This window comes from Gavia stellata, chromosome 1 (assembly GCF_030936135.1).
Source record: "Gavia stellata isolate bGavSte3 chromosome 1, bGavSte3.hap2, whole genome shotgun sequence".
Lineage (NCBI taxonomy): Eukaryota > Metazoa > Chordata > Aves > Gaviiformes > Gaviidae > Gavia > Gavia stellata.
The window spans coordinates 76,140,019-76,166,736 of record NC_082594.1 but is presented as its reverse complement, the minus strand read 5'-3'; the positions used below and the strand labels follow the sequence as shown (position 1 = coordinate 76,166,736).

General features: G+C 40.4%; 1 protein-coding gene across 2 annotated transcripts in view; it reads left to right on the top strand.

The window, feature by feature from the left end:
- Positions 1 to 1,457: 1,457 nt before the first annotated feature.
- Positions 1,458 to 26,718, top strand: part of ASMTL (acetylserotonin O-methyltransferase like) — a 31,563-nt gene continuing 6,302 nt past the window's right edge. For both annotated transcript variants that reach the window (XM_059835598.1, XM_059835605.1), the window contains exons 1-12: positions 1,458 to 1,550; positions 3,174 to 3,305; positions 5,126 to 5,173; positions 5,804 to 5,868; positions 7,884 to 7,945; positions 10,034 to 10,142; positions 16,176 to 16,602; positions 19,512 to 19,674; positions 21,501 to 21,685; positions 23,656 to 23,785; positions 24,907 to 25,050; positions 25,625 to 25,747. In XM_059835598.1, coding sequence (XP_059691581.1) covers positions 1,458 to 1,550; positions 3,174 to 3,305; positions 5,126 to 5,173; positions 5,804 to 5,868; positions 7,884 to 7,945; positions 10,034 to 10,142; positions 16,176 to 16,602; positions 19,512 to 19,674; positions 21,501 to 21,685; positions 23,656 to 23,785; positions 24,907 to 25,050; positions 25,625 to 25,747 — 1,681 coding nt within the window. The remainder of the gene's footprint in view (positions 1,551 to 3,173; positions 3,306 to 5,125; positions 5,174 to 5,803; positions 5,869 to 7,883; positions 7,946 to 10,033; positions 10,143 to 16,175; positions 16,603 to 19,511; positions 19,675 to 21,500; positions 21,686 to 23,655; positions 23,786 to 24,906; positions 25,051 to 25,624; positions 25,748 to 26,718) is intronic.

Sequence of the window (26,718 nt, the reverse complement as noted above, 5' to 3'; positions counted from 1 at the left end):
TATTTAATCTAAGCATTTTATTTCCATTTTCAATTCAGTATAATTTCCCTAGGTTCTTAGTATTTTTTAATTATTTGAGCAAAAATGTCTTTAAAGATAAATTTTCATTTCTGCTCTCAAGTCACTGCCACCCACAAAAAATCTAATTTCAAAATTTAAATTCTGATTCTTAGGATAATGTACAACCTGTTAGGTTATGGTGACAAAAGTCTGGCCCCCATTCACCATGACAGGAGCAGGAGGCCGAGGGTGGGGGGAGCCCCAGGAGCCCCACAGGGGCAACAGAGCCCCCTGCCCCAGCCCCTCCTGGTGCCACAGGAGCCCTGCCTAGGGTCTGCTACTGGAGGGGTCCACATTGCATACAGGTAGGTAGGTAGGTAGGTAGGTATGGGGGGGGGGGTGTGTGTGTATACATATGTGTATGTATTTCCCACCAACAGACCTTCATCCTGAGCAGCGAGCGAGGGGAACAGGAAGAGCTTTGGTGCTGTTTGTGTCCGTGTCAGTGCTGTTGCTCTGCCAGCCTGGCTGTGCATCCACGTACGCGTGTTGCACAGTGTGTGCGCGTGTGCCTGCTGGCAATGCACGCTCAGCGGCGGGACCCTGGGCCATGGAGCTGCAGCAGTCTCGCCTCCATTGGGCTACCAGATTTGGCAAGGCCTAAGACAACCCATGAGAGATACGGTCCATTAAACAGATGTCAAGAGACCCGACTATTCAATGCAAACTGCTGTTTTCATGACTGCATAGATCTTTTTAAGTCTAGAGTACATATTTCACTTTCTTACTAAGCAGCAGAGAAAATACATATAGCATCACACTATTTGCAAGTTATTGGGAATAAATCCAAGCTTTTGTGTTAAACTTTTTCTACTTGCTTAAAAGGCTGAATAGTGGATATCCCATCCACCAAGATTTGCATCAAATCAGGCGATGATAATTGTTCCTTCTCATTGAAAAAATGAGTGGTATCACCTCTTTACCAAACGCTCACTTCATTCAAGCATTATCGGGGTGGGGGGGGGGTGGGGGTGAAACGTGGCTCCTAGGACGCAGAACCCGCCGGTGGTGTCCAGTCCTCTTCCTTTAAGCCTGCCGTTAGGTGGTGTACAGCTGCTACCGGTACAGCTGCACCTTCCCCCGGAGCTGCCCTACCCCTCGCAGCAGCGCGGCTGCCGAGGCCCGTCTCTCACACGCCGAGCCCCTTCGCGGCGCAGGCCGACTTCCGCGAGGCCGCGGCCGGCGGGGCCCAGGGGGCGGGCGGGCGGGCCGGCCGAACCCCCTCCCCTCCCCGGGGCCGGGGCCTACCCACCCGCCTTCGCCCCGCGAGGCCTCCGCGGCTGGCTGGGACGGTCCCCGCCCGGCTCCTCCCCGCGGCCGCGGCGCCGTATAAGGCCGCCGCCACCCTCTCCCGCCCCGATCTGCGCGGAGCGGGAGGCGGGGGTGCGGCGGCCGCCATGGTGTTGAACCCGGTGCTGGGGAAGCTGGTCAGCAAGAGGGTGGTGCTGGCCAGCGCCTCGCCGCGCCGGCAGGAGATCCTCACCAACGTGGTGAGTGCGGGCGGGCCGCTCGCCTCGCCTGGGCGGGGGAGAAGGCCGGCGGTGCTGCCCCTCCGGCCCCCCAGCCGCGGGCGCTGCGGGCTGCGCGGGCCGCGGCCCCCTGGCCCGGGCCTGCGGGGCCCGCCGCCTCCCGGCCCTCCCGCCCGTCAGCTCCCGGGGGCTGGTGGCACAGGCGGGTACAAGCCCGGGCCGTGCCTTCTGCCGCAGCTGGGTGTCTCGTCTGGGGGGCGATGGCGGCAGTGCAGCCGCCGGGCTTCCCCGCGGCCGCGCCCGCCTGCCAGCCTGGGCAGCGGCGTGCGGAGCCGGGGGCGTCGGAGCTTGCGGCCCGCGAGGCCGGCCGGCTGCCGCCGCCTTTCCGTCCCCCGAGCTGCGCGCCGGCTTGCACGTAATCTTCTTATTTTTGTTAGCCACTCCCCGTTCTTCCTGGTCAGGTTTTCTCTGTAAGCAAATAACGCGCGTGTCAGTTCTGTGTATGATGGGTTTAATATGAGAGTGGATTAGAGTGTTCTGCTGGCAGGGAGGTGGTGTAATCCAACAAACAAAAGACTTGCTCAGGCTGAAAAATGCCAACATAATGACTTCTGGCGTATAACAGAAAAGTTTGGAAAGTCTTACAATAGACTGCAGTAATTAAAAATGTACTTCTGTTGCCCTTACTTTAGATACTTAATACCTAAACTTTGGAAAATTTGACTTAGGCTTCTGAAACGTATGAAAACTTCATGGGATTAGTATCGGGGAGGAAGGGGTGGGCAGTGGAAATAAGGTAGCTGTCTCCTTTCTGCAAAGCACTTGTGGCGCACAGAGGCAGCCATGACCTCTGTGGAGCCCCTGTGGAGGAACACGGCTACCTCACTGGGCGGGCTGCAGGAGGCTATTGAACGGCGCTTTATTATAATGCATCTGATTTAGATTGCTTAGTGTTATTCTTCTTCATGGGAGAAGTTGAACTTAAATGGGAAAAAGTATATTCTTTTCAAAATACAGAGATGTGGAGTAGTGCTAAGGTTCAAGGATGCACCAAGTTATTAGAAACATAATGTGCCTGCTGGGTGTAGTAAATTTACAGGTATAACCTGGAGGCAAGAATTAGGAAGAATAGGTTTTTGAAAAAAACATACAGAAACTGGCTCTTCTTGTTTTCTGTTTATCACATGTATAATAACATAAAAGTGTGGGTGGTAAAGCTCCTGTAGGAATGTGTACTTCCGGTGCACAAGTAGTGCTATGGATGGGTTAAATTAAAATAAACCCAGTAGTAGAATAGTCCGTTTATGAAGTGCGTAAGTTTTATACTGTTAGATTATTACAGGAGAAGAATGGTGAAATTACTAATGCAGTTAGGTTCTAATAAATAGTAAGGGTAAAATCAAGTAAGCACACCAGTTTAAAACTTCTTTCTGATTGGGTTTTTTGTTTTGGACTGCTTGCAAATGATATGTTTATACCAAACACTAATAAAAGGACTGTTTTTTCCTCTATGTGTTTGAGGTAAGGGGGGGGATGTGTTAAAGTGGAAAGAGCAAAAATCAAATTTGTCACTTGCTTAATGTGTCTTGGGAACAACCTTTAATAACAAGATTAGGTTGACTGCATTGCTTTCCTTTGTTACAGGGCCTGCGGTTTGAGGTAGTTCCATCCTGGTTTAAGGAGACGCTTGAAAAGTCATCTTTTGCAGCCCCTTATGAGTATGCTGTGGAAACAGCAAAACAGAAGGCTCTGGAAGTAGCAAACAGAATGCATGTAGTAAGTTACCAGCTATTTCGGCAATGAGATTTTTGTCTTTAAGTGGTGTGTCTTACTGTGACTTAATTTACATGTACTTCTTAGGTGATTTCTGAGTGTATTTCCCCCCCAAAGGGAAATGGAAGTTTTATGTCATTTGTGAAAGATAGCTTACTGAAATTAACTCACCTAATCAAAAGAAGGTCTCATGCCTGCAGTTCAGCCTTGCCATAAACACAAGTGGCCTGCATCTCTTGTCAGCAGCGTACCTACTCTCACTTGGGATATATACTTGGTAGTATATATCTTCCAACACTCAGGTGTGTGTCTGGAACTTATCCTGACACACGATCGTACCTGTTCATTCCAGGTATTTGTTGACTGTGGAGGCAGATTCTATGGGCAAACACACTGATGTGAATCCAGTGCTTTGCTGTAGCTTTCATTGAACAGTATTTCAGTTGAACAGTTGTGACAAGAGAATAGCTCAGAATTTTTGAGTATAGAGGTGCTGGAGGAAAGCAGAAAAAGAAGACACATTCTGTTTTAAAGCATTGTGGAGAAATAAATGGGCAATTTCATTTTAAGAAGGGAGAAGCTGATGTTATGCAGGTTCTGTAGTCAAGGCGTCTGTTTTGTATCCTAAATATTATCAAAACCAGTGGTACAACTTATACCATCAGTGGCATATTTGACTTCTGTCCTTGGTTGTGATGGCTATGTTTGAGCACATAGGCTGTTCTCTACCAGAACCTCTTTAGAAGTCTAGCTGATTAGATCCCACAAAATGTACCACGATAATTTCTTAATAATGTAGCTCTGAAAGAGAGGAGTATGTTTTTCGAACCTATACTGATGGCAGAAAAGGAATGTCGAATACTTCAAACCAACAATGTTGCCAGATGTCACCATTCTTCAAAGCAAATATTGCATGATCTGCAATGTAAATCGTTATCCAGGTTTCCGTCGACTTCTTTTCAGAGAACTGTGCTACATTAGGAGAGTGGATTTTAAACCCAACCTCGCTAACTGACTTACGTTAGGCTTTCGTTGCAAAACACTATGCTGGCAATAATGCTAGTTCAGTGGTTTTCAAGATGTTTCTTCCTACAAGATTTTTTTAATGATAGCTTTAATTAGTTCTACTATTTAAAGCACATCAACAGCCTTTCTATAGAAGAATCACCTCCCTACAAAGTTTTTAATATACTGATCACAGCTACAGACAAATTTCCTGTCTTGCTGTGTTAAATAATAACTATGTACCTCATAAATCAAAACTCAACTATAAGAACAGATTACAGTTTAAAGCCAAGAAAAGGCTATAAGGAAGTCTTTATACCCCTACCTCTCAGTTCCCCAAAACAGACTGTATGTGTTCCCTTTTGGGAGAGATAAGCAAAGTGTTGCTAAAGAAAGTTTTTTTCAGCAAAACTTGGCTTGGAAAAATGATCCTAGAGGGCTTCACAGCTGTACTCCCTGACTTCCATACACTGGGCACTTCCTTTAAAGGAATTCTGTATGCCACCTTTAAGATCAGGTTGATCTTTGAGAATACAGTAGGTTCTTTACTGAATGCATTTGTTCATCAGTAACATATTTGGGAAAAATCATGACCTGAGCATGGTCTGCTCAAGCCTCTTGTTTTCTTCACTTTTATGGTGATATAAATGATTACTATTTTGTAAACAGTGCAAAAGGAGAAACAAGTGCCTTGTTTTCAGGTCAGTGTAAAGCCCTACCTGTAAACCAGCAAATTTATGGTTTTTTACCTTAAATTTTAAAAGGTTTTTTTCTTTCTACTCTTTTGAGAACTATCTTCTTTCTCTATGCCTTTGCAGAAACACCTGAGAACACCTGATGTTGTCATAGGAGCAGACACTATTGTGGTAAGAAGTCTTACATGGTTTAGCATTGGTTTTTTTATGACAAGTGTAGAAAATCCTTGTATCTTTAAAAAAGTTAAAGTTTGAAAACTGTCTTCACTGAGTAGTTATACCTGCAATTTGATGGGTCTTTTGGATTTTGTGGGTGTGGCTTTTAGGGTTTTTTCCCAACAAGACAATTTTTGGTATCTTGAGTGCTAGAAGCCTTGCTGCTGTTTTTGCAGAGATGCTAGTATTGCATAAGTATTGCCTTGGATCCTCTAGCATGTCATGGAAATTCTGTTCTAGGGCAACTGTTGACTGTCAAGAAGTCCAGATTATGTGAACTGTTCAGTGTTGTGCCTTCTAGCAGGCATCGCTTTATACCTGTCATCTCCACAGAGACAGTGAATGGTTAAGGACATAAGAAGTTAATTACTGTTTTGTTTGAGAGCTGCAGCCATTGGATGGTAGAGCGTTGCACTCGTGCTTGACACTAAATTACGTGTGCTACCAAAGTATCTGTGCTTCTTGCTCTACTCAGTAGACTCGTGTTTGAAGCCCTGGCTGAAATGGTGGTTTAAACATCATTTCTGACCTCAGTTTCTGAAAAGTGAGAAAAAGTAGCACACTCACTCTGTCTTTCTATTTTAGACTGTGGATGAGCAGATCCTGGAGAAACCAGTTGATAAGCAAGATGCGTATAGGATGCTGTCAAGGTGTGTAGTTTTAAGTAAGATACCAAATGTGTATATTAAGCTGTTTTAAAAGGAGCTGTACAGATTCTTTGATGTATATTGAAGAACTCTGTGGACACTAATTTTTCAATCATTTCTAAATAGTGTAAACCAATTCTGCAACTGAAAAAGTTAGGCCTGCTTTGTTACCCACAGCTGCTTGCTGTTGCCCCCTCACTTTAGGAAGCTGATCAGGGACATAATGCACCATTTTGTTTTCACTTGGATTAGTTTTCTGAGTGACTTACCACAAGACTGTATGTATACTGCAGCTGCTACAGGAAGGGGAGATACGGAGGGAAATCATGATGGGAAAGAGGACAGAACCATCATAGAAGTGTTTTGAGACTTGACATTTAATGGAAGAGTATTGCATGTACAATAAAGTACATGGTGATATGTGTCCGTGGACAATTGCTTTAAATTCTATAGTTTAACCAAGGAAGAAAAATCTACTTCCATCAGTGTTCTCCATGGATGGTGGGCTGATGTTTTTTGAGGCTTCTGCTTTTTTGCTAAAGGATACTTTTCCTTACAAGCTTAATGTTATCTTGTAGCACTCTCTCTTTTTAAGAAACACCAACTAAATAACTCTAGTCACCTCCTTTCTGAAGGATATGATGGATCGACTAGTCATGACTATGTTTTATGGGGGTAATACAAAAAAGGTGCACTGCTTGTTTCACCAGTTGTTTACGTTCTAACTCACGCATCTCCTAAAGAGAGAATACAGGTGGCTTGGTAGTTTTTGGAGTTTTGCTCTGTAAGTCTATTTTAGATAGATTTTTTTTTTTTCATTGATGACTTAGGCTGAATTTTTGATCCTTTGTGGCATGTTACTAACTTAAAAGTAGTAGTCTTAAAATAAAAAAGTGACAGCAGCATATGTTATTAGGAGATTCCCAAAGGAGTCTGTCTGTCAAGAGATTTCTCACAACTGTTTTTGCCTGAAATCATGCCAAGTTTGGTTAGTTCAAAAATAGTACTTTTTTTTTTTTTTAACAGCTCTTAGTCTACTTCTAACACACAAATGTTTTGGCAGATTTTTTAAGTTCAGTAGGTCAGTCTCTTAATCATGGATAAAATGCACTTAAAATTTAGGGGTTTAGAACTCCTCTTAATCCTGTTCTATGTGAACGGGAAAAAATGCAGACAAGATGTATATTTGCATATATCCAAGGTGTCAGATTAAAATTTTCACTCACTGTTTCATCTTACAATTAATTATGTGGAAGCTTGTGGGGGACAGTTAGAGTGTGAGATGCTTCTCATCACATCAAATAATAGCCTGGCTAATCTCTAGGAGACTATTCCTTACTTAGTCTCTTCAAAGCTATTTATTATACTTCCATTGCTTACACATTAGATTAATAAACGTAAAGCCCTCAAAATTAATCGGCCACAGTGTGGCGCTCTGGAGCCACTGCAAGAGAGAGCACATGGGTCTGGAGTAAGTAACCGGCTCTCTGCCCCTACACTCTGCATCTGTTACTCTGGCTTGCCATTGGATCCCTGGGGACTAGTCTGGATGAAATGAACACCTAAGACCTAGTTGCCTATCACCTGTTTAGTCTAAGTTGCATCACCTAGCTATTTATCGCCAGCTTTCAGTGAAGGTGCCTGTAATGGTAGTGTTTATGCTGATTGGCTTTTTCTTATGTGTCTGAAATAGTCACTTCTCTCTATGTACACTAAATAAGCTGATACCATGGACTACTTTTCCAAATTGTAGACATTAATACATGTGAGATTTTGGAGACTTGAAATGACTGAATGTCTTGATAGTATTTTTTAGTTTTGCCAATGTCTTTTCACCTATAATTGAAATAAAAAAATAAAATAAAATGTATTTATTTAGAATACATGTCAGAGCCATCAAGTAGCGTATTAATGGAATGTTCTGTTTCTTAGGCTGTAGTAACATAATCATGTAGAACATTTTTGCACATGACAGATTTCATAAAAATGTTGCTTAATGCACATTTTTTCCCTGACAGGTTGAGTGGAAAAGAGCACAGTGTGTTCACAGGAGTGGCTATTATACATTGCAGCAGTAAAGGTACATGTGTCATTTTATTAAAACTCAGTATTTTCATTAAAAATTATTCTCATAAGGACTTGTACAAGTGAAGAAACAGCATGGAAATTTTTCATATACAGTCTGAATTAGCTTCCTACTCAAGATGAGAATTACCTTATCAATATATAAATGAAAAACTCCTCACAAAAGCCAACCTTCTTACTGTATTCAGTTTTCACCCAGGAAGGAGGATGACAAAATACAATAGACTTTAGAAATACTGTCTGTGAAAGCTATGGGACTAATTAAAAGACCAGTGTACACTGTGGAAATATTCTAAATGAATTTCAAGTAAGGCACTACAAACTGTGTGACTGAGCAGAATCTGATCCATACCAACTTTCTATTTACACTAGCTGATGAATACAAGCTGTTGCTGTATCTGTAGTTACTTCATTTTTCAGTAAATAAGGGAAGATTTAGAGCTGATTTTTAGGGGATGAGTAAAGTAATGGCTTAATGCCTCAGACTGTTAATGAACTGTGGGGAGTAATACATCGATGTTCTTTATTAGATAATTTACATAGTAAGCAAGTGGGTTTTATGATAACTGTACCATTAATATAATTTGAGGAGTATTTCATTTGAGGGACTTCCTCTGATTATTATGCCAATACTCTTTTAGTGGAACTTTTGCAAGGATTGTTTCTCTGAAATTTCACTGGACATACTCTTTCCATAGACAAATTATTTACAGCTTTTAATCTTTACTGGAATGATTGCTCTTAACTCTTGTAACAGAAATAGTCAGTGATCCAGTACCCTTACTAATATGCTAGTATGGTAGAAAGAGAGCTGCTGCAAAAGAAATAAAACACGTTATCAAGGGGTTCCTGTGAGCAATCCAGCAAGAATAATAATGCCTTTCATTGTTTACTCTAGGAAGACAGTAAAAGTTTACACAGCTGCAGTACTGATGCTATGACAGCATGTCTCATTTGAAGTTTACAAATTTAAGCCATGTCATACTTAGATGAATAAAAATACCATAAGTCTGTATATTCCCCAAGTGATGCAATCAATGGAATAGTCTTCTAGAATACGTTTTTAGTTTTAGTTTATAATTACAGTGCTGCTGTTAAGTACCACATATATGTTACAGAGGAAATTCTCATCTTGAGCTGATTCAGTATTCATAAAAAAACCAAAGATACAGTAATCTGTCTTCATATACAACAGCTTTATTTCAGCTGGGTCATTAAATGTTTTTTCAACACTATCACCATTGGTTAGTTGGTTAGTATTCTTCCCTTGGTCTGTATTGTGGATCTTTCTTATTCCTCCTCAAGAATTTCCACTGCTATCAGAACAGCAGTAACAGGAGGTGCTGACCTTGATTTTTATAGGAAAGAGTAGAGAAAACTAATAATCTGTAACGTGCACACTCATTTGTGCAAGGCTGTTTCCTTTTAAACACGTTTTGGAAAAGCCTCCATTCGCAATGATACCAGATTCACAGTGTACCACATGCAACAGGGTCCACACCTGGGTGTGCAGTACTTTATTGCATCTCTGGCCTTCTCTCAACCACTTCTAGATACAGAAGTCTGAAATAATCTTGTTATTTCTTGAGAGATGATATGAAAATGACACTGATGGTTACTGATGGGACTGCGGGATGCCTGAGTCTGCAGTACAGATACAGCTGTACATTCACATTCAAGCATTTGTAACAGCTACATGTTTAACTATGATGTGTTGTTAAGAGTTCTTTGTCAAGAGTCATAAAGTTAGAAGGGTGTTTGTAGTCTTCTTTGTACTTAGTGCTGGATCTGTAGGCTAGCTCTGCATAAGCATCGTTAATTTAAGAGTGCATCCCACAGAGGGAGAGCAACATGTTAGCTGCAAGACAGGACTGCAGAGGTTGAAAATGCAAGCTTTTACTTTTGGGGGAAGTTATGAGTCCACTGTCCCTAAAGAGCATTATTAGTCATTTCATAATCTGTGTAGTATCTTTAATTTTTGCCAAGCAAAAACATAAAATAAATATGAACTGAAATAAAACTGAGATGTTATGCTCTCTAAACTACAATATCTGTTTCTAATAAGACCTCTTCCTTTCTGTAGATAATCGGCTAGAGACAGAAATCACTGATTTCTATGAAGAGACTAAAGTAAAATTTTCTGACCTGTCTGAAGAGCTCTTATGGGAGTACATTCATAGTGGGGAGCCAATGTAAGTAAGACCCTGAAGCTATCACACAGTCCTTAAGAGTAGGCCTTAGGGTACGTTATTAGCCACAAGCATAAAACGTTTTGTCCTGTGTTCTGTGAAATTTTGCTGTGTATGTATGAAAATGATAGTATGGGTGATGCAAAGTGGGCATGCTGTTCTTGTCTAGAACTATCATTCCTCCAGGGAAAGTGAAGACTGTTGAAATACTCTGGATTAGAGCAAGCACTCATGCAGTATAAAATTACCTCTCTGCTAACAGACATGTTCAGGGAACTTGGATACCTGAGACAATGGATAGTTCTCGTTATAAAACAGGTGAATAGAGTGAGTATTGGATAATCAGGGTATTGGAGAACTTTCCTTAAAGAAGCTAGAACTTGATTTATTTAGTTTATCAAAATTGCACTGCTCTGATGCAAGAAATGCCAACTTAATTTTCACTTTTTCTTGTGGACAGCTTATATGTGTTTTTATGCCATAATTGTCTCTGAGCTTATGTGTTTTCTCTATCTTTGCAATATACTACTTAGAGACAGCATTGATTTCACAGAAGAAATAGGATGAGAACAGAATACCTAGCTACTCCTAAGATGAAGTTAACTAGATTGTTTAAAAAAAAAGTACTTATTTGGAGACAACAAGGGAATGTTTGTGACTTTATGGAATTTGATTTTCCTCTGTGTTACCTGAAGCTTAGTGAAGGCAAATCAGGCTGTAGTTAGCACTATGGACTGCATATCTGGTGATCTGAGGTGAACTTTTGGCTCTGTAACTTCTATTCTGACTGTGTGAGAATATCAGTCGTGGTATGTTTTACATTCATCTGTGCTATAAAACAATACAGTCATGTTTTATTGGGGAAAGACGAACCAGTGTAGACTTTGGATTTATTTAAGTGCTTATGTATAAATGAGGCATACTTTCTGAACATGTAAGATCCCCAGCTTATTAAAGAGACTGAAGCAAAATTGGATTATGCAGAGAAGAATCTTACGGCAAGAATACAGTTTGCAACAAATTCCTAGTTAGTTTTTTGGAAGGTGATCTTTAGTGTGCAGCTGATCAGAAAGTTGCAGTTTGAAGGAGAAATGACTATGGATTTTTAGGAAGAATGCCAGGTTGAAAAATATTTTGGAATATTCTGATTATTTCCTCTGGAAGAAAATAAGCTTTAGCAGTGCTGTGCTGCAGAAAATGGCTCATGAGCAGCACTGGGTAGTTCTGCTCATTCTGCTAAACAGGGTGTGTGACAGCAAGGGTTTCTCAGGGACCAAAGGTTAAGAGACTGTATCTCATTATTCTCTGGAGCAGAAGCCAATCAATCTTCATTCGTATAATCAAGAGGATAGGAAGCATTTGCTCTGGCCATGGGAAGGAACTACTAAATATAGTGTCCTATAAATTTTGCAAAACAGTAAGGAAAAGTCTCTCATGGGGTTTTTTGTTTGGTTTTTTGTCCCCTCCTCCATGGCCACCCATACTGGTTACACATTTATGTGCATACAGGTTTTTCTGAACACTATTGCAGTTCAAGTGACCATTTGTTTCTTTTTTTAATGGCAACTTAATTTTGTGAAACCATAAAGACAATGATCACATGAAAAATTAAAATAAAATTGACTCTTGTCTGCTGTTGAGGATTGGCTTGAGTTCTTTTTATAGCAAGGACAAAATTGGCATATAGTATTTTAAAAGTCAGTCACTGGTGACACAGGAACTAATTCTGAAAGTATATAGCTGACTTAAAGTATGAACAAAGGAGGAAGGAAAAGCACTATCTCAAGGCAGACTGTGATGAGGCTATAAAAAGCCTCAAAAACTTTGGCTGCAGAAAGGTGGTCTTTCCCTTTCTGTTTTATTCCTGTTCTCTCTCCAGCCAAGGATTTTCTGCCTGCTGGCAGGATCTCTTCCTCCTTTTCTGACTCTCTGTAGAAAGAGGGCTGGACCATGGTAATCCTAACTGTTTTGGGCTTGTGTAATGAGTAGACTTAGTTTCTGCCAGCCTTTTTGAGCCAGCTTTTTATTTTGTAATCTTTCCCTTGTGAACAACCTCCTCTGTCTCTGCTCACAACTTCTAGTCTGAAGATCCTGTGTGGTTTTTGGTAGCTCTGCTCTGAATGGTGGCAATGAAACCAAAGGACCCTACTGCACTCTGGGAAAGAGGTGACTACAGAGGCTGGAGCTCTGCAGTTTCAGACAACTATGAAGTAATAAAATGTAGAATGTAAATGTCTAACTTTCTTCCCTTGTATGATTTCTCTTAAGAGTTATTTCCTTCAAAGCTGTAGCAAATATATCTTTTAGATTTTATGAATAATTACCGTCTCACAGCACAAATTAGCTCATGGATAGCTTGAGGTTACCCGCTTGTAGAGCATAAGAACAAAAATCTTCCAGGTGCAGGATTACAGAAGTAAGGGGAGCTGTACTGTTCTTATATTAGAATTAACTTTGAATATTGTTTTTAATCTATCATGTCGCTAGAGTTGACTCCTCTGTAATAGTTGTTCTACATTCACCAGAACTTACTAGCAAATCTTTTTCTTGTACCTGCCTACCTCTGCTCCTTTGCAAGTTCCTTTGCAAATGCAAATGCATTTCTGACTGGTTCCATGATGTGTGTATGCTGACTGCGCATCTAGCTGTTGCCTCTCCCAAGAGATAGGCAATCAAATTCTGCTTCTCCTTACCTCTGTCATGCCAGTAGTTTTTGTGTCTCCGCTCTACAAAACCACTAACTTCATATTTAAAGGAACTAAAGGTGGGACGTGTCTAATTTATAGATCTGTGAAGTGAAGATAACTAAGCTTGGGTATCCAATCAACTGACTAATAGTTGATAGAGATGCAAGGAATTAGTGTACAGCTTCTAATGTACTTGAAATGTTTCCTTCAATAAAGATGAATTTTGTCAGTGATGTATTTATATCTTTCTGACTATTAGTGAAGCCCAGTCACTAGCTCAGATGGATTCTGTCTAATGTGGCTGAAATTTGTCTGTATTTCTACTAATGTGACTGTATGGGTCAAGACACATGTGTAACTGTCATACATGTGTTCTTGCCTTTGGAAACCCACCTAAAATCCAACCAAGCATCTCCTTTCATCTGTAGGAGCAGCAGTGCTCGTTAGTGCTATAGTGATTTATTTGATCATTGGCTCTGTATTGGACAACTCAAATATTGTATAAAGGAATATATTGTTTTGTGGCATGACTAAAGTTAAAGTTCTACAGCTAATAAAGGAAATGTGCTTTTCAAGAGTTACCTCTATTTTACCTCTTTCTTAACATTTTTTTCTCCCATTGTATTTATGGTTTGATTTTTTTAAAAAAATTAGTGGATGTTGCACACATCCCTGCTGAAATCATGTATCTCCTACGCTTCGGTTGCAGCAGTGATCTTTTTGTTTGTCAAAAGATCTTTAAAGTGAGTTGTATTTTTTATTATAATGCAAATTAACTGACGCTGTGCATAGTGTTATATATGAAGCCTTAAAGTTATAGTGATGTGCTAATAAAAGCATCCAGTTACAAAAGCCAGTCACATTAGCCAGAGATAGTTATAAGAACTGTGTAAATACTAATATATTCTGGGTTTTAGCATGGAAGACACTTTTTGAAAAATCAATGGAACTGTTTCTAATTACATAGCCTTATGCTTTTGGACTAGAAGCTGTAGCTGTAGTAGAGAATCCTACTCAGGATCCAATGCCAGAATGTAAAGTTCTGTATAAAAATAAACAAGATGTGGCCAATTGTGTTAATGTCTTTGCTGGCAGTATGATACCACTACTTTTGATGGGCACAGTGTTTTTTGCCTCCCTGTCAGCATATACCAGAATGACTTTATCCTACTGGACTGCTACTTCATTTAAAAATGGAGAGACTTTTTAGTTGTTAGGCTAAATATATTTTAGTCTATTATAGGATATATTATAGGAATATTATAGGACTATTATAGGATATATTAGGAATATTATAGGACTAATATTCCTAATTTAGATGCTGTAAGTCTGAAGTATGTTATAAAAGAAGGAATAATTTAAACAATGACAAAGCTATACAGTCATGCTTAAAATACAAGATTAAAGAAAAAGCCCTGTTCCCTAGTTTATAGCAATTCAAAAATCCCATTTGCTGGGATACTGATTCCTCTGTTTCTCTTAGGAGACTATCTGAAAGGGAATCCAGAAATAAGTTCTAAAAATGTAAATAGCTTGTTCGTTCTCAACAAAGGCAAGTGTAGGGTAGTGCACCTGGAGCAGAATAACCCCATGCATCAGTACAGGTTAGGGGCTGACCTGCTGGAGAGCAGCTCTGTGGAAAGGGACCTGGGAGTCCTGGTGGGCAACAGGATGACCATGAGCCACCAATGTGCCCTTGTGGCAAAGAAGGCCAATGGCATCCTGGGGTGCCGGTCAAGGGAGGTTATCCTCCCCCTCCAGTCTGCCCTGGTGAAGCCGCATCTGCTGGAGAGGGTACAGCAAAGTGCTACAAAGATGATTAGGGGACTGGAACATCTTTCTCATGAGGAAAGGCTGAGGGACTTGGGCCTTTTTAGTCTGGAGGAGAGAAGACTGAGGGGGGATCTTATCAATGCTTATAAATACTGAAGGGGTGGGTGCCAGGAGGATGGGGCCAGTCTTTTTTCAGTGCTGCCCAGTGACAGGACGAGAGGTAACAGGCAGAAACTTGGTCATAGGAAGTTCCATCTAACCATGAGGAGGAACTTCTTTACTTTGAGGTTGGCAGAGCACTGGAACAGGCTGCCCAGAGAGGTTTTGGAGTCTCCTTCTCTGGAGATATTCAAAACTCGCCTGGACGCATTCCTGTGCAATCTGCTGCACGTGAACCTGCTCTGGTGGGGGGGTTGGACTAGATGATCTCCAGAGGTCCCTTCCAACCCCTATCATCATCATTCTGTGATAAAATTGTAAGATGAAAAATCTACAATCTTTGTGTAGTAACCTTCTTTCACAAGTAGTTTGTGTAATTCCATACTATCTGAAGTTAATAGATCTGAGACTGACTGACCTTTGGTTTCAAAGCTTGCTGATTTAGGCTTTCAGATTCTGGTGTTATCATGTATTAAGCATACTTACAACTGCCTTGTTTGTTAAAGGTGAACAGTAAAATTGTTGGGTCTATTGCAGCTTATCTGCCTATATGGATTTCCATTCCACACCATGGAATTTGCATAATTACACCTAAAGACAAATCAGATTTCCAAGGTTACTTTCTGTGAAAATACATTCCTGTGCCAAATTACTAGTATTCCCATGACATCTAAGAGCACAGTGTTGTGAACGACAACTCTACTTGTATCTCAGAGGGTTACACAAGAATTGGATAGGGCCGAATGGGATAGTAGTGGATTTTGTATTTGAATAGGTTGCTCCTCCCCAAGAAAGTCCTGTCTTCCTGATCCTCATTTTAGATATTCCTGTGACTGAGATCTGCAAGACGCGTACTAAAATCATTTTGAGTTCTAAGATGTCTTCTTCAGTGTGAGCTCCTTTTGGAGCTAACGTATTCCTACAGGCCTTTCAGCCTCTTGTGGACTAGAGCTAGGATCAGTATGCAGCTGGGTGACCCAGTGGCAACGTTGGTCTCAGTGATGCTTGCTGTTACCATTTTGTTAGCCAGGACTTGGAGAATGCTGGGTAACCCATGGCAACACAATCTGACTGCAGTCAGCTGATGTACCTCCTGCTTAGGTGGCTATGGCACTTGGACTGTCTGAAGCATAAAGACCTTAGGCTACTCACTCTTCGTAGAAATACTGATCCTTGTATAAGCACCACACAGCAAGCGGCTGTGTGGTGCTTAGTTGCCAGCTGGGGTTAAAGAACAGCAGTCCTGTGATTTATAAATTGAAGTGTTGAGCCTAACTAGTAGATTTAATCTACCTCTAACTTGAGTACACTGGTCTTTATTCCAGACTCTGCAGTACTAGTTGATTATTTGTGTTCTGTGCTACCTTTACTCTTAACCTTAATTAGATATATGTTGTTTTTGCTTTCTCTCTCCCAGGGACAAGGCTGGTGGGTATGGAATCCAGGCCCTCGGTGGAATGTTAGTTGAGTATGTCCATGGAGACTTCTTGAATGTGGTGGGATTTCCTCTGAATCACTTCTGCAAAAAGCTAGCAGAATTGTACTATCCACCCCCTAAACATAATGTACAACATAAAAAGTATGACTCTATCCCTTCCGTGGACACTTTTGAGAACCTAAGTGATGGAGAAAGTGAATCTTCAAATTTCACAGAGCACAGAGGTGCTAGTAAGTTGGACAGCAGTGGGACGTGCTCCTCAGGAGCTATTTACAGTTCCGAAACCAGTTCTAGTGTCAGAACTGGTTTTATGGTACCTTTGGAAAATCAGAATGGAGTGTCGGAAAGTGCAGCAAAACTTCCATCTAAAATTCTAGAACTGATGGATGGTTTTAGAGCTTCAAAGGTAAGAGAAAAAATAAAACTACTCATTACATTGCTGACTGATACGATTGTTTCATTAGCCTTCAATATATAGCAGGTAATGTGAAATACTTGAGGTGGGGTAAGAATGTATTAATAATAAGTATAAAAGGATCACTGAAGTACCAGAGAATCTAAGATAGCTGAAACTTCTGGTGCAGTGCAAGCACTGGGTTTTTTGGTATTTGCTTCTATCTGTTCTATGAAATTTCAAGTACCCATTTTATAAAAATTTTTGTCTCTTGGGTTGAGAGGAAAAAAGTTTGATTTTTTTTTTTTCCTACTGATCACAAGAGCACAATCGAGCAGGAAGTTACCTTTATATACTCTGCAAAGAAAGCATTTAATATAGTTAACTTAGCTGACTTAAAACTGTGACACGAATATTATATTTCCTTTGTAACTTTCAGTGCTTAGCATTAGAATTCTGTGGAAGATCTTAATTTTTTTATTCCCTATTAAGGAGATTATTTTTTTATACCCTGTTTCATGTTCCAGGCATGTTTAGCTGATAATCTCCATGCAGTATCTGATGGAGACACACATATAACAGCTTACAAATAGAAGGTCACATGCTCAGTGTAGCAGCCAAGTGTGATGGGACATAAGTAGCTGGACGTTTTAAGTGCTGCCAAGTTTTCTACTGACAGCTCCAGTGTAGTGAAGACAATAGTGAAGAAGGTGAAGGAGAAATGACCACCAGTCATTCTAACAGATCATTGATCTCCATCAAGTCATTCATGGTTTAGGAAGAGGTGAAAAAACTGCTAAAGTGGCAGTGAAATGACAAACCTAGAACTAAAGATATAACAAATTTGAGGGGGGATGGGGGGGAAACATGCAAGACAGTGGACAGTGGTTTTGCTGAAACAGTGGAAAGTTGTACTCGGATCTGAAGGAAGACCATAGTGTGGTCACTGTAGATCTGTGGGTGTGCTGCTTGCAGGTATGCAAAGCAGTATTGATAGATTTGGAGTAAAGCAGCCTTGAGATTGCTGTGTTTAAGAACTTCTTTGTGTATCCATAGGGAATGAGTTTTGATGTATTTGAATGGGTGAGATTATGCTTAGCATTTCTTCAATTTAAGTAAAATACATGGAGAATCATCAGCATTTTGTTGTACATTTTGTACATTGTTTACAGTGATGTGATGCTGAATTCGGTTTTGTGCAGTGAAAGACGGGGGAGGCTGTAAATAGAAGAAGCAGCTTTCCTTTCCCACTAATCCAGTGTAAAGTCATAATATGAAGTGCTGAGTTTAACGTTGAACTAGTGGGAAATTTTTTTCCTCTGGGCTTTGATCTTTGTAAAATTAATTACCAGTTGCAATGAACACTTCCTGTGATCTGACAAAACTCATTATCTCTCCACTTGAAGAATAGGGATAAGAGCACAAAAGCATTTAGTTTCACAAAAGCTCTCAAGTTCTATTTCATTTTGATACTTGAGTGTTGTTTTCAATGACTTCATAAAGCAGAGTGAAATCTCCTGCAGATGAAGATGTTACTGCCTATTATATTACATACAGCTGCTGTTGCAGAACAGGAGGGGATCAGGGTTAAACCATACTTTCTTAAACTTAATATGTTCTGAATTTGCGTAGTCTGATCTGTACTCAGACCTTTGGGGTTTTTTCTTCTTTGATTTTTTTTTTTTTCCCCTCCTTGAACTGACAATTACAGAATGGTAGAAAGAGTGATTTGGGTCAGCCAGGTTTTTGACCCTATCTTCTCATCTTCTCTTTCCTGTTCTTATAGTTTCCAGGTGGTATCAGTCCAAAGATTAGGCAGGTCTTAGAAGCCAAATGGTTGTAGACTAGATGCAATTGGCTCAGTATCGTGAAAGCCTGGATTATAATAAATCCCAGCTCTATGTTCTTATTAGAGTAACAGAGAACACTGTAAAAAGAGGATGAAGATGGTAAAATATGTAGACACACAGTACCAGACATTCCCCTCAAAGTTAATCTCTTTCTCTCCATTTGATTTTTATTAAACAGAATGTCAATCCATTTTTTTCCTTGACTGCCTTTGATTTTTAATTATGTTAGAATTGCCTGCAGTTGCAAAGAAATGCATTCTGTGATTGCTGTGTGTGCTTCCACTCTTGTGCTCTACATAAGCTTCTTGGGTTTAGGTGTTTTAACTGTTTCAGAATACTGAAACTGCAGAACTACAAATTAATTTCAGATGGAGAGGTATATATTATCACATATCATTAACTTTCCTCTCTGGTTTGCTTAGCATATCTCTATGAGTTCACTTAAGTTTTTCAACTTAGACAGCTGCGTTGTCCATGGGTTTTTCTTCACCATCAGGCACTAGCTGTTCTCTCTTCCTCATTCCATATGTACATGTCCTGTTAAGGTGTACATGTAGTACAGTTGTGCTCTGAAGTTTTATTCTTTTTTTTTCATAATTTTTATTAAACAAAGACCGATATTATAGCAACTGAAGATGTTACATTGCCTTAGTGGAGCTTTCCAGTTCCTTACGTTTTTGGGTAAATCAAATTTAATTTGATCTTTTGGCATTGGTTCAGATGCTTAAGAATGTTTGACGTTATGGAACAAACTTACAGATGGGGATATCCTAAATATCTGAATAAAGAGGTAGTCTTCATATGAAATCTGTAGGCTGTGTTCCAGAATATTTCGAGTTCCCTTCCTTCCCAAACACCTCTGTTAAAAATTCTGTTACTTGGCTAAGATAGTGAAGCCTTCTGAGAGGGGAGGAAAGGTATAGCAGTTTTTAGGAGTTTTGTTAAACTGTGTTGCACTTCTTAAAGAACAGTAGTTGTGTAGAATAATTCTAGGCAAAAGGTATAGTTCTTTTGCTTCTTGATTGCAGTCTTTTAAACACAGCATGCTAACAATTTTTTTCCTACCTGTAGGCTCTGTTTGTAGCCTCTAAGCTGAAGATGTTTGATCACCTGAAAGATAAAGGTCCGCTGAAGGCTGTGGATATTGCAAATGAGGTTGGAACCTCTGTGTGTGGAACAGAAAGACTCCTTGATGCATGTGCTGCTCTTGGATTACTGGAGAAAACACCACAAGGTGACTTAGTTTCTCCTCCCCCCAACTGCATATAGTACTGAAAGACATGCAGGACTGGAAGAGATGCTTTGAAGGTCACAGGGTCTGACCTGATATTGTGGGTAACTGGGATTTGGGGGAAAGGGGAACGGATTGTTGCTTCTTTGCTTTCATTATTAGTAGCTGGAATTGTTTCATTTGGGGGCAGGCTTTATCTAAAGAACACCTTCAGGTCTACTTTGAGGAATCCTTAGATTGTTTTTGCTCTCTGGACATATTACTGACCAAATGTCTAAGAAAAAGTTGAGTGGGCAGTCCCAGGGAGCAGTGTAATAGCTCAGACGTACCATCTGCACTTGGGTCATAACAACACCATGCAATGCTACAGGCCTGGGGAGGAGTGGCTGGAAAGCTGCCCGGCAGAAAAGGACCTGGGAGTGTTGGTTGACAGCCGGCTGAATATGAGCCAGCAGTGTGCCCAGGTTGCCAGGAAGGCCAATAGCATCCTGGCCTGTATCAGAAATAGTGTGGCCAGCAGGAGCAGGGAAATGATTGTCCCCCTGAACTTGGTGCTGGTGAGGCCGCACCTCATATACTGTGTTCAGGCTTGGGCTCCTCCCTACAAGAAAGACGTTGAGGTGCTGGAGCGTGTCCAGAGAAGGGCGACGAAGCTGGTGAAGGGTCTAGAGAACAAGTTCTCTGAGGTGCGGCTGAGGGAACTGGGGTTGTTCAGTCTGGAGAAGAGGAGGCTCAGGGGAGACCTTACCGTTCTCTACAACTACCTGAAAGGAGGTTGTAGCAAGGTGGGTGTCGGTCTCTTCTCCCAAGTAGCAAGTGATCTAACGAGGGCAAATGGCCTCAAGTTGTGCCAGGGGAAGTTTAGATTGGATATTAAGAAAAATTTCTTTATCAAAAGGGTTATCACGCATTGGAACAGGCTGCCCAGGGAAGTGGTTGAGTCCCCATCCTTGGAGATATTTAAAAGTTATGTAGATATGGTGCTTAGGGACACGGTTTAGTGGTGGACTTAGCAGTATTAGGTTAACGGTTGGACTCAATGATCTTAAGGGTCTCTTCCAACCTGAATGATTCTATGTTTCTATCTAAAATAGGGACCAAATTCCATTCCCTGCTGCAGCAATGCAGAGTCACAATCTTCAGCAGAGAATCAGGGTTTTAATGAGGAGAGCTCTGGAATGTGTCCCTCTTCATGGACAACAGCTTAAATTTTAGTGCCCCTAAGTGGAACAGTGCTTGAAGGTGTATGTAGGTGAGGGAGTCAGTATTAGGATTAACTTTTTCAGTCTGCACTATGTAATTATAAGTTTCCATATGCATCATTTACATAGTAAGACTTGAAATGGTCAAGTGCCAAGAAAAGGAAATAAAGGAGGCTTTCAACTCTGTTAGAGGACAAGACCAAGGAGAAAGCCCTAAAGCAAAACATACTGGAGAAAGCTTGAATTTAAGGGCAGGAGAAGGCATAATCTAAAGAAAAACACAGTCAAGAATGAGGGACTTTTGATACTCTCCATTGAATGTCAGGTGTAGTAACTGAAGTACTCTGGTTTAAAAAAAAAAACAACAAAAACCACCCCAAAAAGTCAGTGCTTGTCTATATCCTCTGGCATCTAAATTCTTTTTATAAACAAAGTACATTGCTCCTTTAAGAATAAGAAGACCTTTAGAATTATTTCATAGAAATCTTTGTACAAAAAATAATATGATCTTAAGATCAGGATTTGCTAGCTATTTAACAGCTACACAGTAAAGCATGCCTTCAGATCTTAAATGACAGTTGTAAAGAACTGAAACAAAGCTGGTTATATTTGTTTTCTTCCCATAAGGTTACAGTAATACAGATTCAGTAAATACCTACCTGACCTCAGATGGTGAATACTCACTTCATGGCTATATTATCCACTCTAATGACCACCTTTGGCCTCTCTTCACAAACTTGGAGTCTGCTGTCAAAGAAGGCAGCAGGCAGAACCATCGAGCCTTTGGAAAGAAAGCAGAGGATATATTTAAGGTAATGTAAACTCTTATTAGTATCAAAACTAGCTGTGAGGACCCCAGAACTGATCTACAGGCAAATGGAGACTAAGCTGTCTGAGAAGGTTCGTCAGTCTCAGAAATGGTAGAAGCACAATGCAACTCACTAATCCCAGATTTCTGTTCCCTCAACTTTAGGCTCTAAAGTGCTGGAGCAATCACAGAATATACTGGGAAATTTGAGTGCTGATGAAAATTCTCTGGCTAAAGTATTGCCCATCCAGCTAACACACTCTCAGAACAACCTCCCTGGGGCTGTTAAATTTACATTTATGTGACCTTTTTATAAGACCAGGTAGTACCTTATCACACATACACTCCCTCCATATTGGATGCCAATCACTCGGTACTGATGTGCATCTGGTTCAATCTGTGCTGACAGTGTAATCAAAGCTTTTTTCAAAGTTACTTTGTGTTGATGCAATAGAGAAGGGATCCAATCTCTTTTATGAAGGTTTGTAGTTTTACATGTGCTTCAAGCTGGTATATATTGCTGATAAGAATTGTCCTTTCTTCCATCTGTTTCCACATCTATAGCATTCCTTTTCCAGCGCTAGCCTGGGTGGATGTGTTCAGACTGGAGAATCACTTAGAGTTATAACTAGCCTAACTTGTCAATTATCTGCTTGGTGAAGCAGGTTGAGAGGCATAAATATTTGTGCCCATTTAAGGAGAGGGCTAGTAGAGTGAGCAGGAGAATATGTCAGGACTTCATCTCTGACAGTAGTGCTGGCTTAAAGTATACTTCAGACTACATGCTGAGGTTCTTAATTTATACTTAACTTCTAGATGCTGATGAAGCCAGTCTTCTAAAGGAGATGTCTATATCCCTCATATACAGTTGATGGAAGGAAATAAGGGCTTTTGGAGACTTAAGAAGGTCCTGTTAGCCTGATGTTAGTACCTAGATTACTGGTGGATAGAACCTCCTTGAGGAATCCTTCAAAGGCTCTTTTAAAGGGAATTTAGATACTTGGCTTGTGCAAGTTAAGCTTTTTAATGTGGATGGACTGATCTCATAATTTGTTAAACATCTGGATTACCAACTTGAGTTTGCTTGGGTGATGCTCGCGGCAGGAGTCGCTACCATGTCAGGCCTGGGCTCCATATGTGTACAGGATAGTATATCCAAGCAGAATATATGGGCTGCCTGTGGCACTATGCATACCCCAGCCTGGAGATACTTCCACTTCATGGTTGCTGTAAAGTCAGACATAACTGATGAAGTCTGTATGAAAGTGAGATATAAAGGGATTCATTCTTATGTATCATTTCAAAGGTAAAGGCATGAAGTTTTGGTACTGAATGCTTGCATCTCACCTAATCAAAAAACACAGTATGAGCTTTAATGTTTCTGGTTTAAGTTAGGGTCCAATCATCTAGTTATTTTCCCATCATGGGAGAATAAATGTCAGAATTAAATGAAAGCAATTTGTGAGTATATCAAGAAGGAGGAAGACTTTAGGAGACGGAAAGAAAAAACTCAATCTGTCCTTTCAAACAGTTCAAAGTCTGGAGACATCTTGCTGTGGAGCAAATATGTTAGTAAACATATGTCAAAGGCACAGTATTTCTTTAAAAAGCACTTTTCAGATTACCCCTTCTTCCTGCTATGCTGCCCCAGTTTCAGTGGGCAGAAGTGTTGAATTTAACCGCCCTTGGGACATTACCAAGAGCAGGTTCAAACCAGCCAAGTGTATGTCCTTTGAGATGCACTGCAAAAGATGTCTGTGTGATCAGAATTTTGGAGAGGATGCAAAAATGTGCTTATCACTACAGTGAAACAGCAAAGGACTTGTATGAGCAACTAGTCAATGGCACTTTTAACTGATCTTTTAATTTTAGAATTCTAATGTTAATGGTGTGCACTTACTGCCTTGGTTGTACATAGTTTTAGTTAAGTAATGAAAATAAACTTCAATTGCAGTGCTTTTTTGCCCTTTTTAGGACCTTTATCACAGCCAGGAGATGAAGCAACGTTTTATGGCTGCCATGCACAGCATTGCCCACCTGACAGCAAGAGACGTGGCTACAGCATTTGATCTTTCACGTTTTAAATCTGCTTGTGATTTAGGAGGTATTGCCTGTAATTGAACTTGCATACAAGTAAAGGGAAAAGCTTGATTTCAGTTCTATATTTTATTACTTAAAACATATGTATATTTTTTACTAGAACTGCAATAATATTATCTATTGTTATTTTTCTAGTATTATAATGTCAGAATAAAAGGACTGAGTGCAGTTAACTGAAAGCAGAGTTACTTAAACAGTATTTGAGTAGTTTGAAATAAGTCAATGTTTGTCACACTTACTGATGACACAGTTCAACACAGAAAACAAGATGGTTTGTGGCTCAGCTGATAGAATATTGGGCTGGGAGCTCCATTTTCAGCTGTGCTGTTGCTGTCCTTTGGCATGTCCAAGATTTTCAAAAGTAATGAAGGATTTATTTCTAAATCCTTCTATATTGGGATGTCAAACTTGAAACACTGCACTGCTAGAACAAAAAGTTTTGATTCTTTTAGAATGGGTTTCTTTTGTTTGTTGTTTTAATAATTAATACCTAAGATGACCACGAAAATGTTGAAAACCAATGATAACACGTGAAGAAACTCTTCTTGTTAGTGACCTTTTTTTGCCGTGCGTTTGGAGTTGCAGAGAGGGAGTGTTATTACGTAGGGAAAGAGCCACTGAAGGAAGAATGCTTTACTTAGTGCCTGGGAAGGTGGACAGCATGTCAGAGGAATTAACACAATACTGGTGCAACCTTTGCCACTTGTGCAGAGACTGGAAGACTTTACCATCCCTATCCTTCACCATGCTGGAGAGTATTTGTCAAACTTCATATATCAGTGCTTTGTAAATGGTAAATAGTTCTAGGGCTCTTCATCCACAAATTACAAGTCCTTGCCCTTTCATTAATGTTCTTCTACCCCAAAAAAAACCCTGAGGTACTGGTATCAAAGGTCATATTACCAATTTTATGACAGTAAGGAGTCATGCTTGCATTCCCTACGCTTTAAAGCATTGCTTTATCCACCAGGAAGTGCTATCGCCCATGTTAATTGTGGAGCTGACTGTCTACCTCTGATTCTCATTTGATGTCTCTATTTTAATGTTATATACAGCCTTGTCTTTAAAAATGTCTGCAAATGCTGGCAGAAGAGACTTGATTTGACTTTTTTAAACTTTCAACAGGTTGCACTGGAGCTCTGGCTCGTGAATTAGTACAAACATACCCAAATCTCAAGGTCACAGTATTTGACCTTCCAGAAGTCATTGCAAACAACTCTTACTTTCAGCCTTCAGGACAACACACAGCTCCAGTGACATTTGTATCAGGTAAATGTAACACATGATCTTTTGTCTTATTTCTGTTATCCTGGAGCACAGAGCAGGCTCTTTGCTGCAGAAAATGGTGTGCTACCCTGCTCCAACCTCAAATATGTGTCTTAGTACAAGGCAATGTACGCTCACCCATGCTAAATGGGGACACTGTATTTCTCAAGCCTGTGGGGATAAAAACAAACTGGCTATGGTTGGAGAATGTGTATAAATAAGGAAGTATGAATTAGTCATTTTTGAGTACCACTGGGACTAGAGGCTGCATGTTCTGTCTTAGGCTTTTCTTTTCTAGGCAAGATCAACATGGTGGCTACAAAGGACTTTGATGTCTCTTCCTTGCCTTAGGCTTTCTCTCCGTTTTTATATGTTACAGAATTCTTACCTGTGATATGTTCTTCTCTTTAAGTATGCTTTCCTTATCTGCAAATCAGTGCAACTCTATACCTGTTCATTCTTGTTTCTTTCTTTGCCTCTGCTGAAGCTCCTAGTTCCTCCGCAATATTTTCATTTTGTTTTGTAGGAATGTACTCTGTGGTTTCTGTAGGAATGTACTAACTCTGCTTTCCGACAGGTGACTTCTTCAAGGACAATCTTCCAGAAGCAGATCTTTACATCCTTTCACGTGTTCTTCATGACTGGCCTGATGAAAAGATACATGTGCTGTTAAGCAAGATATCAGCTGTTTGCAAACCAGGTAAGTTTTTTCATCTTGCGGGGTTAAAGGTGCGTGTTAATGCATAAACATAATGAGTAATCGTAAGAAGTTCATACTAAAAAAGCATATTTTTCTGTCCAATCATAGTAGCCTTTGCTTGAATGTCTATGCTTGCATTATGGTAATATCTACTAAGAAAAAAAGGAAACAAAGCTGCTAATAAAACTGTATAAAATCAACCCTTACTATAGCTGCAGACTTCATATGCAACTACGTCATCTTCCCTATCTCTGCCATGCCCAGTCTTTCTTACTAAGCCCTGTACCATCAAATAACTAAGCATGTGCTTATTTCTATACATACAAGTAGTCTAACTAAAGTTCCTTTAGGTTAATCAAGAAGCAGTAGTTTGTTTTGCTATTCAGGAAGTAGTTTGTTTTGCTATCATTTTGCTATCACAGTAGTGCCCAGAATATGGTAAACTGGAGTTCAGCACTACTTTATGCACAGATTTCATGAGAAATATGTGGCATCTTCTTTCTCCTACATTTGAATCATAGAATATCTTGAGTTGGAAGGGACCCATAAGGATTATCGAGTCCAACTCCCTGCTCCTTGCAATACTATCTAAAATTAAACCATATGACTAAGAGCATCTTCTAGACGCTCCTTGAACTCTGACAGGCTTGGTGTCATGACCACTTCCCTGGGGAGTCTGTTCCAATGACCGACCACCCTCTCAGTGAAGAACCTTTTCCTATGTCTAATCTGAACTTCCCCTGACACAGCTTCATTCCATTTCCTCATGTCCTATCACTGGTCACCAGAGAGAGGAGATCAACACCTCCCCCTCCACTGCCCCCCTTGAGGAAGTTGTAGGTGGCGATGAGGTCACCCCTCAGCCTTCTCTTCTCCAAGCTGAACAAACCTGTTCCTCATAAGTCTTGCCCTCAAGGCCTTTCACCATCTTGGTTGCTCTCCTCTAGACACACTCTAATAGTTTGATGTCC